This window comes from Diabrotica virgifera, chromosome 1 (assembly GCF_917563875.1).
Source record: "Diabrotica virgifera virgifera chromosome 1, PGI_DIABVI_V3a".
Classification (NCBI taxonomy): Eukaryota; Metazoa; Arthropoda; class Insecta; order Coleoptera; family Chrysomelidae; genus Diabrotica; species Diabrotica virgifera.
In genome coordinates this window covers 52612110-52628005 of record NC_065443.1, presented here as the reverse complement: position 1 = coordinate 52628005, position 15896 = coordinate 52612110, and the positions used below count along the sequence as shown (strand labels likewise).

At 32.2% G+C, this 15896-nt stretch overlaps 1 protein-coding gene across 1 annotated transcript in view; it reads right to left on the bottom strand.

Moving 5' to 3' along the window:
* LOC114324957 (cytochrome P450 6a9) overlaps nt 1-15896 on the bottom strand; it is a 71133-nt gene that overhangs the window by 38500 nt on the left and 16737 nt on the right. The window contains exon 2 of the mRNA XM_028272885.2: nt 1863-2104. Within this exon, the coding sequence (XP_028128686.2) occupies nt 1863-2088 (226 nt within the window). The 5' untranslated portion in view covers nt 2089-2104. The remainder of the gene's footprint in view (nt 1-1862; nt 2105-15896) is intronic.

Sequence of the window (15896 nt, the reverse complement as noted above, 5' to 3'; positions counted from 1 at the left end):
GCCAGACATCATCATCAGTAGCTTGACAACCCCCTTTAAGTCCTGGCTTGTTCTAGGATTTTCCGCCATTCTGTTCTATTCCTTGCTTTGTTCTTCCAGTGGGTAATCTCAAGTGTTTTCAGATCTTGTTCCACTTGTTCCATGTATCTAAGTTTGGGTCTTCCCTTTGACCTTCTCCCTACTGGTGTTTGCTTCATTATGTATTTTGGTGTTTCGGTCTCCAACATTCGTTCAACATGGTCCATCCAGCGCAGACATCCGATCTTTATGGATGTTATGACGTCGGGTTCGTTGTATGCTGCGTATAGTTCAAAATTATATCTTCTGCGCCATACGTCATTTTCTTTCACCCCCTTACATATGTGTCTAAGGATTTTTCGTTCAAACGTACCTAATAAGTTCTCATCGCTTTTCGTCAGTGTCCATGTCTCTGATCCATATATAAGGACCGGTTTTATCAGGGTTTTGTATATTTTGCATTTGGTTTTTCTCGTGATGTTGTTAGATGTTAGATGTTTAATGAGTCCATTATATGTTTTATTAGCAATATGTATTCTTCTCTTAACTTCTTCGCTGACATTGTTATCTGCGGTAACTAGTGAACCTAGATGTGTAAAAAATTTTACGCTTTCGATGTTATAGTCTCCTATTGTCAGATTCTGTAGGTTTCTTTGGCCTGTCGATTTGCTGGCCTTCATTTATTTGGTTTTTATTTCATTAGTATTTAGGCCACTGTTTTGTGCCGCTCTTTCTATAGCATTAAATGCTTCTATCATTTCTCTTTTGCTTCTAGCTATGATATCAACATCATCTGCAAATGCCAATATTTGTACACTTTTTGTTATTATTGTTCCTCTGGTGTTGACTTTTGACTCTCTAATTATTTTCTCTAATGTGATGTTGAATAGAATACAGGATAGGGCATCTCCCTGTCGTAGGCCCGTTCTAACATGGATTGTATCTGTTAGTGCGTTTTGAATTCGAACCCTGCTTTGTACTTTAAGTGTTTCTTTTACTATTTCAATGAGATGAGTTGGAATATTAAACTCTTTCAGGGCGTTGATTAGAAATTCTCGATGGATACTATCATAGGCACTCTCAAAGTCAATGAAGAGATGCTTTGTTTATATATAAGGCTAAGGCCAGACAAGCGATAATTTACGGCCCCGTAAGAACAGTAAAATGAAGCGTGAAAATGATTCCCACGGTGAGTGTAGTGTATGGCTAGACTGAGCTGTAAAATATCGCGCAACAACATCGAACTTTCCCATCTCCGGCGTAGTGTCGCAAACGAATGGACCTAAGTCCAAATTTGTAGCTCATCTAGCCATCACAACGACCAAAACATTGTATTTACATCTTGCGACACGCCGTAATTTATATCCCCGTCTGGCCATACTTTTTACATCGCTTACTGCCGCTTCATTTTACAGCGCTTACTGCTCTTACGGCGCCGTAAATTATCGCCTGTCTGGCCTTAGGCTAAAATTAACAACCAAAGTGATAACAAACAAACTGAATGAAATTATAACATTAGCAAAAGAACAACAAGGTTTTAGATCGGGAAGATTATGCACCAACGCTATATTTATGATGAGGCAAATTCAAGAGAAATCATTAGAATACAACAAACTGGTATATTTATGTATCGTGGACCTTAAGAAAGCATTTGACAGTGTCAAATTAAAGGACGTCATCCATTTGTATTTTGAAAACGATGTCCGAAGTGAAAACCGAAACATCAAATAAACTTAATATTTAAGGAAAATTGTGGTTTATTCCCAGCAAAAAGACTAAATTATGTTTAATTCAATGAATAATACAACGAGTATCAACTGCTAAAAGTAGGAGGTATGCATTACCGTTATCTCGTGCTTTTTGATATATCTCGGCTATTTCATCACCAATTGATTTGTCTCTTCTGTGGGGTGGACGTAAATTTCCCCAGAAAACTGCTGGTTCGAAATAAGGTACTCCTTTGTTCTTCCAGTACTGCAAGGCCCATTTAGAATAAATCCAAGCAAGAGTCACAAGACCAATGGCAACGCCTATTACATCATACAATATTACGCCGGTTATGATGGACATTTTGATGGCTTTTCACCTGAAACAATGTAATTTATTTATTATTTGGTCGTCGTTAGTACGGTGTAATAAAGTTAGAAAAAGGAGTAATTTAACTTAGTAAAGGATCACTACAGGAGCAATGTTACCATTTGTAATAACAATGTCAGAAGGCCCTGCCTTTCAGGGCGACGATCAACACAGTCACGGAGATAAAGCTAGCTGAGGAAAGAAAAGCCAAAACGCTATGAAATAATAAGGATGTTGAGCAAGCGAGTAAAACTATAAATGAGGCTATCAGCGCAAAAGTGGTGTAACCCACATTTTTGCAAAATGCTGTTTTGGTGTAAAATACATTCGTTACATTATAATCTTCAATACAACAGTAGTGTAAGTCACCTTTTAATACCCATCAATGGATGGCGCTAAAAAATCTGTTTTTGCACGAGTCATATTAAGCAAAACTATAGAGCAAGAGTGGTGTAACCTCGTTAAAGTAATCATGTACTCCGATCAATGTGGGGGGCAAAATAGAAATATTAAGTTGTCATTAATTTGCCAGTATGTGGTTTCTAATCCGGAGTTCACTATTGAAGAAATAGATCATAAATTTTTGGTCAGTGGACACTCATACCTACCCTGTGACCAAGATTTTGGCCTAATACAAAAAAATAAAAAATTCTTTAAGGAAATATGTGTACCATATAACTAGATTGAAGTAATTAAAACGGCTCGAAAAAAAAAACATTCAAAGTTATACAACTGACTGCAAGTGATTTTTTCTCTTCCAAATCACTAGAAAAAAATATAACTAATCGAAGAATTTCAGTTGGTAAAACCAAAGTGGAGTGGTTGAAAATTCAGTGGTTAAAATTCCATAAACTTCATCCATTTTCAATCTTCTACAAATACTCAAATAATGAAGAAGTTCTCTTTGAAGAAGGCAGTGTGAAGAAAAGGCAGTCATAAACTGTAGTACTACTAGATGCTTTGGAAAAACCAACTATTGCTGAAAAAAAATAAAAAAGACCTTTTTGAATTGTTACAGTTCATCCCGCCAGTACATCATACTTTCTATAATAGCCTGAATAGTTCCAACAGAGTCCAGGATTAAGTGCTTCATTATGAGTCAGACGAAGAATTACCATAACTATGTACTATTTGCATTGTTTCCTAATAAAACTTGTGCTCATGTGGTGTAACCTGTTTATTATTTCACATACAACCAAAATATGATACGTGCAGAAGTGGTGTAACCCACATTTTTTTTTCTAATTATTAGCTTAATTAACACAAAACTATACAGTTAGTGTAGATTCTAAAGTATTTTTTATAAATCAAAAACAAAACAAATAAAATAATGTTTACAAAAAAAATTAAATTAAAAATCAGTTTACCCAAATTTTAATTCCTTATTATCTCCTAAGTAAGTAGTCTGGGGTTACACCACTTTTGCGCTGATAGACTCAAATAGTCCAGAGAAATAAGGTTTTTGTCGGGACACTTGAGCAGCCAGGTTACAAATGGATTTTTTGGGTACTATATAGCTAATACATTATAAATACAAAAATGCCCGTCACAGTTCGAACGAGAAACTTAGTTATTAACAAAAAAGGGTCAAAATGGCAGTTTTTTCGTTTAAATCGCTACAGGTAAAATAGGGTAATTAAATTTCTTATTTATAACATTCTTCTTTTTGTAAATGAGCCAAGGTTTAAAATGGCACTTTTTGAATTTTGGTCCGATCCATTTTTATTTCGGAAAGTGCAAAATAAAATTAAAATATCAAAAATAAAAAATGTGCTATAACTTTTGCGAAAATGGCCTTAAGACTTTCATATTGCACGAAAAGTTGAGTCAAATACTTCGTATAATGCACAAAAAAGTTTAAGACGATTCGTCAATTAGTTTAAATTTTATTCAATTTGTTTATCGCAAAGAGCTTTTTTTCGCAATGTTATTGTTCAGAAAATAATAATGACATAGCAATTCTGTGGAAACCGCATGCAAGAATAATAGTTATATTTTTAAAGTATTGAAAAAAAATCGTTAAAAAGTCGTTTTTATCACTCCGAAAAAAGTTTAGTAAAATACATTAATTTTTGGCTTCTAAACAATTTGAATAACTTTGTTAATATTTACTATAGAGTAAATCTACTCTAGGATTTCAAAAGCTGGTATTTTTATACGAATTTTCAGAAAAAAAAACTTTTTGACTAGGTTAATTAGGTTCAAAGTTAGCCATTTTTATTATTTAATTCGCAGTTACTTCTATATACATCAAATTCTCCTGTAACAGTGTTAGTTACCGTACTACTCAGAAACGGCTTGGCCGATTTTTTATAAAACTTTACACGTTTATCCTGTAGGACGTTGAAGAGGTTTTAATCTATTTTTTATACCCATTAAGTTAAAAGGAAGTTTCCCCCCTGACATTTTTTTTAATTTTTTTTTAACAAAATTATCTACCTTAATTTTATATGATGTAGAATTAAAAAATACATACAACCCTTAATTTTCACTCTTCTATCTCCACTCCCGATTTGTTAATAGCCATCTATATATTTACATCTATAAAATTCTCCTGTCACAGTGTTAGTTTCCATACTCCTCCGAGACCGCTTGACCGATTTTTATGAAATTATATATGTATATTCGGTAGGTCTTAGAATCGGTCGTAATCTATTTTTCATATCCCTGAGTAAGAAGGGGAATTCCCCCTAACATTTTGTAATGTTAGGTGGGGTTATGTACGTACATAACGTACTCTATAAGACTAATTAAAAAAATTATGATCAAAATCCCCCCCCCCCCCCCGACCACGAATTAATTTCGTTTGGACGCCATTTTTAAAGCTTTATTAACCACTCTGTTGAGATTCAAAGTTTACTTAAACTTTTACACATAACCTATATATCTTCAACTTCAAAATGGCTCTAGTTAGGTTGCTTAATTTTTATAAAAAAAGTAGCCGTCAATTAAATAAAAAAAAGTAGCTAACTTTGAACGTAATTAACCTAGGCGAAAAGTTTTTCTTTAAAAATTCGTATAAAAAAAACAGTTTTTCAAATTCCATTGTAGTTTTAGCCTACGGTCAATATTAACAAACTTACTTAAATTGTTTATAAGGTACTTAAATTAGTGGTATACTTTGAATTTTGACAAAATGATTTTTCTGGTAAAATTTTTAATTTGAATTCTGAAATTATGTCAATTGCGAGAGCTCTTGTAGAAAAAATTAAAATGCGACTTAATTTTAATTAATTCCATTGTTTAATCTAAATTGGTAAAATGTTAATATTTTAGTGTTTTTTTATTATGTGTGAAAAATAGTCTTTGGCGAATATTCATCTTTAAATAATGAATAAATAATAAAGGGCCAATAAAGAATACATCACTTTAATCAACAAAATAGATAAAAATTATAACAAAACATCGAAAATTTGCAGCATAATCACTATTCAAAACTAAAGTGCTCATTCAAAATTACCACCATCAAAAATTATTTTTTTTTATACGTAGGTACGGTAAATTTTTGTAGTTAGGTACCTAGCGTCATGTGTACTGTGTACTGTGTGTGTTGAGTAAGTGTCTTGTTACATTGCAAAGTCGACGTCATTGTCTTTGCAAAGAGACGCTAATTGTATCCGAACGTCTGCGGTCCTTCCGGTGAGTACCGATCCCACAAGGACATAAACTATTTTCATTTATTAATTTATAGTAAACGAAAAAGTTCTGACCCTGGTGAGATTCGAACTCACGACCATTCGGACCTTTCGACAAAAAGGTAGGCGCTCTTACCACTGAGCCACAGAGGGGGTCATCAAAAATTATTGTTATGTGTGCAAATGTTAATATTTTACCAATTTAGATTAAATAATGGTATTAATTAAAATTAAGTCATATTTTAATTTATTTTACTTTGAGCTTCGCAATTCACATAATTTCAGAATTCAAATTCAAATCTTTACCAGAAAAATCATTTTTCCGAAAATTCAAAGTATACCACTAATTTTGTTTTCATCCTCTTTTCAAATGCAATATCCATTTTAAAAAAATTTAATATACAAGGGGTTATTTTTGGGTTGGAACATTTATACAATATTTTTTAATCCGGACCTGGATTTTTTATAATTGTAATTAAATTAATTGACTGGACACCTAAAATAATATTCGCGTGTTAAATATAAAATCAATATACAGTGTGTTTGAAAAGTTGTAAGCTGTATTTCAATTTTTTTTCTACTTAGAGCTCTCGCAATTCACGTAATTTCAGAATTCAAATTCCAAATTTCACCAGAAAAATCATTTTGCCGAAAATTCAAAGTATACCACTAAATTTAGTTTTTATCCTCTTTTCAACTGAAAAATCCATTTTAAAAAAATTTAATGTACAGGGTGTTGTTTTGGGGTCGGAATATTTCTCCAATATTTTTTAAGCCGGACCTGGATTTTTTACAATTGTAAATAAATTAATTTATTGTACGCCTTAAATGATATTTGCGTGCCAAATATAAAATAAATATACAGTGTGGTCAAAAAGTTATGAACCAATTAAGAAAATGGCAAAATAGATAAAACACCCAGTATCTTTGTTATTAATGGAGTAAGACCCATTAAGTATGGTATTCTTGAGACCGCCTAATAGGGGTGGGAAAAACTTACCGGTTTAAGCCTAAAACCGGTTTTTTTACTTCGCAATAACCGGTTTTACCGGTTGTTTTTTTTGTCCGGGTTATAACCGGTTTTCTCTTTTTAAACTAAAAACCGGTTATTAGGTTTTTACGGTGATTAGGATTAGGGTAAGTATTATTTTGGATCCCAATCATAATTATTATTCTCAAGTAATTATTCCAAACAAAACCATAATTCAAATTTTATCAAAACATCATCTATTTTTCACACTTAACTCTTGACATTGAAAGTGGGTGAATGACTTTTTCTGATTGCCAAAAATAATGCTCTGACTATGAATATCGAATTACTGATTACGAATATGAATCTCCAAGAATTTCGCTACGTTTTCAAAACGATACACTCATACAGGAAGTATTAAATGAGTTCAAATGTACCTAATCTACAAATATACAAACGTGTTAAAAGTAATACAGACATGTTCTTTCGACTTTCGATAGTATGTACTAATTTTGATCATATTGATATCGAGTCTAATGTAGTATCGCAAACTAAAGTGTATTATAAATGCAACTTTGTAACCTATTGGATTAAAAGAACCGAAAACCAGTTTTCCAAAAACCGGTTTTTTGGCCGGTTATAACCGCCAGGTTAAACCGCAAGCAAAAAAACCGGTATAACCGAAAACCGGTGTTTTGTCAAAAACCGATATCCCTACCGCCTAAGTATCCTCTTTCTACAGTTAACGTATGTTACTTTTCCAATGAAACACCCTGTATAGGAAAGAGCTATATAATTATTCTTAATCTTGTTATTTTGGATCTTATTCTTGAGATAGCAAAATGTATGTATCCGCGACTTTAGGGACGTAGGCGCAAAATTTCGCGCCAATGTGTTTTAAATTCATTCCTTTTTTTTTTACGAATAATGAGAAAACTAATAAGTATTTTTGAAAAATTTAAACGCAGAATGAAAGATTGCATTATTACCGAGGCTCAAAGTCTCAGAATAACCAAAAAGTTTTTTTCAATGAGATATTTGAAATAATTAAATATCACAGTAAATTTTATTTTTTTTTACCCCTGCAACTTATTAAAATAAAGATTATAGAAGATTTCAGGGTCTATCGGCTGTCAGTAATAGTGTAATTTTTTATTCGGCGTTTAAATTTTTCAAAAATACTTATTAGTTTTCTCAGGATACGAAAAAAATAAACGCATTTAAAACACGTTAGCACGAAATTTTGCGCCTACGTCCTTAATGTGTTTCGATGAGGTGATATGGAAATGAATTAAGTGTTAGTGCTGTTTTGCTTTTTATATGGCCTGATAGTCCAGGGCCCATCTGTTTTGAGATGGACGTTGAGAGGTGACTCAAATTTTTTTGCAGAAATTGCTTGAAAATTACTTAAATAATAATATTTGAGTTATCCTCCCACTCAAAATGGTCCGAAACATTGTTTAAATAATCAAAATGTCAAAATATGAAGGAAAAATTCGATTTTTTTTGGGTTTTTTGATTATAACTTTAAAACTATTCATTTCTGAAAAAAGTTGTACTTACATAAAAGTTGCATAATTAAATTTCCTACAATACAGAATTGGTTAAAAATTTAAAAAATAGTCACCCTTTTTGAAAAATAGCAATAATTGCGAAAAAAAAACCATAAAAAAACAAGTATTTGCATTTTACGTTTTTCAACCATTTACTCTACACATAGGACCTTCATATTTTACTCAGAAAAATTTTATGATATAGTAAAACAACACTGTAAATTTTATTAAGATCGCTTTAATAGATTTTGCAAAATAAATTTTGCAATCCAGCTTTCGCAAAAAAAATCATTTTTTTTAAATGTTGCAGGACTGAAAATAAAGCAGATAGCAAGTTGAATTTTGTTTTGCTTTTAGAAGTGTACTGTACCTTTCATTTGCAATTTGCAAAATTAAAATCGATTAATTACCATGGCGTCAAGAAATTTTTTAAATAAACATTATTTTTTGGTGCTCCGCGCAGGACAGCGGTGTTCGATTCATACAAGTTGATTTCCACCAAAATTTCTTCCAATCTTTATCTAATATATTATTTTCTTACTCTATATTTTGTTGTATTTTAATATTTTAATTCCACAAAAATCAAACTAATTTTATTATTCTTTGTGAAATATTGTTTAACAATTGCATATGTTAAAATATAGTATGAACAAAGAAAGTTTTTTCTAAAAAAAGTGTTATTTCAAAAGATAGAGTATGTGTTTTTATTTTGCAATAAACAAATTTATTTATTTATATCGAAATCTAATAAAAATTAAAATGTATCGATCATTATCAAAGGTCATTGGAATGCCCAATCAGAGCAAACTATCCGCTGTCCTGCGCGTAGCACCAATATTTAATGTTTATTTAAAAAAATTCCTGACGCCGTGATAGTTAACCAATTTTAATTTTGAAAATTGCAAATGAAAGTTACATTACACTTCTATATGTAAAAAAAAATTCAACTTGTTATCTGCTTTATTTTCAGTCCTGTAACATTTTGAAAAATGAATTTTTTTTTGCGAAAGGTGGATTACAAAATTTAGTAGTTTTTCTGGGTGAAATATGAAGGTCCTAAGATCATAAATGGTTGAAAAACGTAAAATGCGAATATTTGTTTTTATATGGTTTTTTCGCAATTATTACTATTTTGCAACAAGGGTGACTAATTTTTAAATTTTTACCGAATTCTAAATTGTAGGAAATTTATTTACGCAACTTTTATATTGGTACAACTTTTCTTAGAAATGAATAGTTTTAAAGTTATAAACAAAAAACCAATAAAAAAATCGAATTTTTCCTTCATATTTTGACATTTTGAATATTTAAACAATGTTCCGGACCAATTTGAGCGGGAGGATAACTCAAATATTAGTATTTGAGTTATTTTCAAGCAATTTCTGCAAAAACATTTGAGTCACCTCTCAAGGTCCATCTCAATTTGCGCCCTGGACTATAATGAGAAGGTTCAATATTTTGCCTTGATACAAGAGTCGGTGTAGTTCCACATAAAAAGGTCCATCGACGATTGGCGCAAAGCTTAGACATACATACTCGTATATACCGAATGAGTGTATATGTTATAGTCAAAGCCCGAATTTCAGGCACTCCTAGGTTTGACTAGGCAATCCTCAGGTCTGACTGACGGTCTTAGTCCAAGCCCGAAATAAATTAAAGTTTCGGCCTTTGACTAGTCAAACCTAGGAGAGATTAAGTTGGTCAGGCAAAGGTCGAAATTTAATTTTATGAAATCGGGGTTTGACTAGTCAAACCCCGATCTAGCTTAAAATTTCGTAATTTATTAGATTAGGTTTAATAAAACGTCATTTTTTAATTTTAATATTTATTATTTTTACATTGTCGTAATTAAAATAAAAAAATTAGTTTTTATTCTCACATGTTAAGATATTATGGCATTTAGAGTTGCACAATACGTTAGATCTTTACACTTGCATAATTTTGAAGAGTATTTCTTATTGCAGTAGCATTTTATAAAGCCTTGTAATCCAAATTTAGAATCGTTTGTAAAGTCGGTTCGCTAAACTTAGACACTACTGGCTAGTGATTTTAGTAAGTAATTTTACCAATTTGGTAAAATTGGCAAAAAAATCATTACTAAATAGTTAATAATTACTAAATAGTTAGTAATTTTGCCAAATTTGGCAAAATTGGCCAAAAACAAAGAAAAATGCCTACTGAAATCACTAGTTAGTTGTTTCTGAGTTTAGCGAACCGACTATACTAATTTATCTTAGAGACAACTTAACGTCTGAAACATCTTCGAAATTAAGAAAATTCTCTTATTTGATTTCTTGAAAAAAGTGTGTTTATTGTTCCGTATTTCGTACTAACTCTATATAAACCGTCAATTATTGTTTTATCTTGTATGATGCCCAAAATATTTCGAGCATCTCCTTTGGCTCTATCAAAGTTAAGGATCGGTATTGTTACAGTTTTTCCGATCGAAATTAGAGGAATTTTATTTCACTTAATTGTTCCATAGCATTAGCCTGGGCATAGAGACCTTCAATCGCCTTTTTTTTATTTATTTTAATCTTTTCTGTGTGTGCACAAAGCATATATGTAACTTTTCTTTCAAAACCTTCATAGTATGCACCAAGAGTGCTGTCAGCGTATACAACATGTACCACCAGACTACAAATTATGCACGTATGTATGTGCGTCAGAGTTCTCTTTTTGGCAAATACAACAAACCACATCTGAAGAAGTAATCTGAATTGTTTGACAGTTTTCTTCCTCTCCTAGTGACGACGGTCCAGGGGCTTCGGGCTTCGTTAGTATTATGGTGATACTTAGTTTTTTTTTCCGATTGCAATACATCTTCTTTCACAGTTGACGATAAAACACTTGACGGTTTATATAGAGTTGGTACGAAATAAGGACAAATAAACACACTTTTTTCAAGAAATCAAATAGGAGAATGCAAATAGAATTTACTTAATTTCTAAGATATTCTAGACGTTAAGCTGTCTCTAAGAGAAATTAGTACAAAAGATTCTAAATTTAGAGGATAAGGCTTTATGAAATGCTACTGCAGTCAGAAATGCTCTTCAAAATTATGTAAGTGTAAAAGGTCTAACGTCTTGTGCAAATCTAAATGCCATAATGCCTCAACATGTGAGAATAAACCCTAATTTCTTTGCCCAATATCATTTAAAATTTTCTCGCCGTTTAGACTACCGTCTTTCGCTAATTCATCTACTTCTTCGTTATTTTGGAGACCAATGTTCGTTTTAACCCAAGTAAAAATTATATTGAATTGTCTACTCGTTAGCTCCGATGATATTAGTATTTCCAATTCTACTATAAAGGGATTAGTGCTTACAGAATTTGCATCTAGTTGGCTAGAGAAACTTTTTAGGCTGATAAAGGGTCAGACAGTATGTAATTTTTTTGATATCATGGTTGTCGGCGTATTGGCATGCTTTTATAATAGCTATAGTTTCAGCGGAAAATATTGATGTCATGGGATTGAATTTAGATTTTTTTTCAACATTGTGATATTATAAAAGTAACAGGGCCGCCGCTAAGGTGTTGGCCGCCCGTGTGCAACTTAATATTTGCCGCCCTCTTCCAATTTCAACACTTTAGAAAAATGTACCTTACTAGTATTTAAAGAAATGTTCAGCAGTAGTGTGTTGAGTAAATGTCTTATTACTTTGAAAAGTCGACTTCATTTTCTTTCCAAAGAGACGCTAATTGTATCTGAACGTCTGCTGTTCTCCCGGTGAGTACCGATTCCACAAGGATAGAAACTATTTTCACCTATTATTTTTAATAAATGAAATGTCTGTCTATCTGTTCTCTTCTCCCTTTTTTTCTCTTACTGTTCTCTTTCTTTCTTCTTCTCTCTTGGCTTGCTGTTTCTCTCTTCCTTCCCTCTTTTCCCTCTTATCGTCTCTGTCTTATCCATTGCTTTTGATTGCACTGGTTCTAGATCCGATTTATTCCTTTTCTTCCACTTCTCGCCTCCAGCTTTTCTCCCCTCGAGTTTCGTCCCTTCCTTTTTTCCTCCCTCTTTTGTTTTCTCTTTCGCCCCTGCTGCTCTCTCTTCCGCCTTCATTGTTTTTCTTTTTTTGTCCCATTTTTCTTCCCACGAGTTGGGTCGTGCTGATCGGTTCAGTGGGGCAGTGCGCTCTTGCCCTCCAAGGCTATTTTCCACTCGGGTTCGCCATCTCCCTTAGGCATCGCTTGTAACCAACTATGTTACCCCTGAGCTATCACCCCTTCGGAATGATGGTGTTACACCTTGAGGTTGGGGTGGAGGTATATTAGGATGATACATAGCCGTCATCCATATGCATAGGATGATACATAGCCGTCATCCATATGCATATCCGTTTGTTTTCAGTGGTTTCCTCCACTGGTTTCAGAGGTTTTCTACTCGGGTATAGGTTTGGGTATTGGGACGTGTACCTATGATGGGTAGGGGTGGGTGTCGTATGATAGTTGGGAGTATTAACTATCACACAGGGACAGGTTAGGATCTTGGCTAGAGGAGAGCGGACAGCTGCTCCAATGTGTTACCTTTTACGATGAGTAGGAGAAGCTGTGGTGGTATTCTACTTAAGCGGCCCGCCTCCACACGGGGACGAGAAAAATATCTAAAAGTATTCCCGGAACTGCTTTATGACTATACTTGCAAAAGGGCAGTGCATACAATAAATAATATTTTCTGATATTTTGCTTTAGATTAGGATGAAAAAAGAACTATAAATGATATATGTAACCCATTTTAGTATTATCAGGTAATAATAATAATAGTTTATAGAATTATCTGAATCATTATTTAATTATTTGAATTTATTTTCGTTTTAAAAAAAGTATTACCATCAGTGGCCTGCTTTTGGCCGCCCCTATTGTTGGCCGCCCGTGTGCGATGCACACTTAGCACAAATGGTAGCGACGGCCCTGAAAAGTAATATGAATATATTGAATCTAAATGTAAAAAAATATAGTGTAACATACTCGTTAACGTCGTAATTTTACCGCTATTAAAGATTAATTTAAAAATATGTAATTGTATAGTTACAAGGTATCATTAGCGTCTATAATTTTGTAGTAATAAGCAGCATGGAAGGAAACATAATTATAAAATCAACCAGTACAAAAAATACTTTGATTTAAATTCACATACATACATTATAAATAGAAAAATCGCATAGAGGAATAATTACCAAATGTTTGAGAACTTTACTTCCAAAGTTCATGTAGTACAGTACAGCGGGGACGTTTAGATTGGAATAAATTCAATTTTTCGAGAATGGGCTATTTTGGAAATAAAAGCCGAAACAGGTCGTATTTTATTTTTAAATTATAATTAATTGGCAAGAATCTTAAATGAAAACCCCCAGTTTTTATGGCAAATTCGGATTCATTACGTAAAAGTAAGCAACTTTTATTCGAGACATTTTTCGAATTATTGATAATGTATAATCGAAAAAAAATTGATGGTGATACCATAGGTAAATTATAGAAACGGTCTAATATCTCGAGAAATACACTTCCAAATGAAAAACCAAAAAACACGTCTTTAATCATTTTTACAAACCTGTCGAACAACACCAAACATGACCCTCCAGCCCAACCTCTAGAAGTGTGGGGTAACTTTAAAATCTTAAATAGGAACCCCCATTTTTTATTGCAGACTAGGATTCCTCATGAAACAGTAAGTAACATTTGTTTGAAACATTTTTTTAGAATTCATGATATAGATGGCGCTATATTCGGAAAAATACGATTTATTAACACCATCTATCAACAATTCTAAAAAATGGTTCGAATAAAAATGTTACTTATTATTTCATGAGGAATCCAAAACTATAATAAAAACGGGAGTTCTATTTAAGATTTTAGGGCTACCCCCGCCCCACTTCCACGGTATGGGGGGTCGTGTTTGGTGTCATTCGATATATATGTTTTGGAAAAATATTAAACACGTATTTTTTGGTTTTTCATTTGAAAGTGTATTTCTCTAGACCGTTTCTATAATTTACCTATGGTATCACGATAAATGGTTTTTCCGATTATAGCGCCATCTAACCACAATCCGAAAAATATTTCGAATAAAAGTTGCAAGGAATCCATATATGTAATAAAAACTTTGGGTTTCTATTTAAGATTTTAAAGTTAACCACCGTCCTACCTCCAGGGGGTGGAGTGTCGGGTCGTCTTTGGTGTCATTCGATAGATTTTTGAAAATTATTGAATACGTATTTTACAGTTTTTCGATCCGATATTCATTTCGCCAAATATTCGACCGTTCCGCTACCTACTTTTGGGACACCCTATATAATTTTGTACCATATATATCTATAGTATTTCTAGTTTTATTTTCTGAAAATATACAGCAATATCAAATAGAATTAAAAATGAATCACAATTATTATTAAAAGCCCAAGCCAAAAACCATAATGATATGTTTTTGATTAGTAACACGCAATATAATATATATATATATATATATATATATATATATATATATATATATATATATATATATATATATATATATATATATATATATATATATATATATATATATATATATATATAATGTTTATAAAAAAGTCACCTTAAATCCTACACTTGGCTTGACATAACATATTCAGGGTAAATGAATAGTCCATTCACTCACGGTAAAATATTGCAAACCTCTGAATTTTAAAGAACCGCTTGTATTGACATGAATATTGGCAATCATTCAGCTAACATGTCAAAGAACAAAAGTGATATTGTGCCGATATTTGCTTTTGCTCTGGGCGTGAGTACCAACTCTTCTCGTAGGTGAAAAAACATACGTTCAAGATAAGTCCGGAAACGGATAAATTGATTAATTTTAATCAACTTTTTATACTATCCACCCTACCTTACCACAAGATATTGCCTATATTTTGAAATACCCAATATCAAAGCAGTCGACAGCAACAATTATACACATGTTCAACCTAATCACCCTGTTTATACAGTGAATTGAACTTGTTACGATTTTCATATAAAATTGGTTATAACTTTGTAAATACCATGTATAACATAACAAACCTTTATATTTTTGTAATGGAGAAGTTTTAAAGATTTCGAATATAAAATAAAATACAGGGTGTTCCATTTAAAAAAAAACATAAATTTGGTCTGCCACTATGTTATCGAACACCCTGTAAAATTCTAATTAATTTTGAAATGTGGAAGCTCAACGTTGGCTACAATTTTTGTTATCAACTTTTATTGCTATCTATTATTACTATAACGGATCTACGGAGCTTTACCCCACTAATCAATCACCCTGTATAACTTTCTTTTTAAAGTTGGTTATATTATTATTTTAAAACCCAATATTTTCTATTACAATTCTGTGTATGATATTCAAAATATAAACGCATCAACAAAATAATTAATTTAATCAATCAGATAACTACATAAGTACTTTGTTTGTGTTACAAAATAAATAAAATTGAACATATCTTTTCTGTTGAAAATTATAGTAGACAAAATCATGTGTAGGTACTATGTACTTGCAATTAAGTGCCTTTATAATTCTCCTATTCTATAATATGATAATCGCTGCTACTCAGCTCATGACGTATACCTCATACTTGCATCATAATGACCATCATTAAAAATGTAGTGCTAATGAACCCTTCG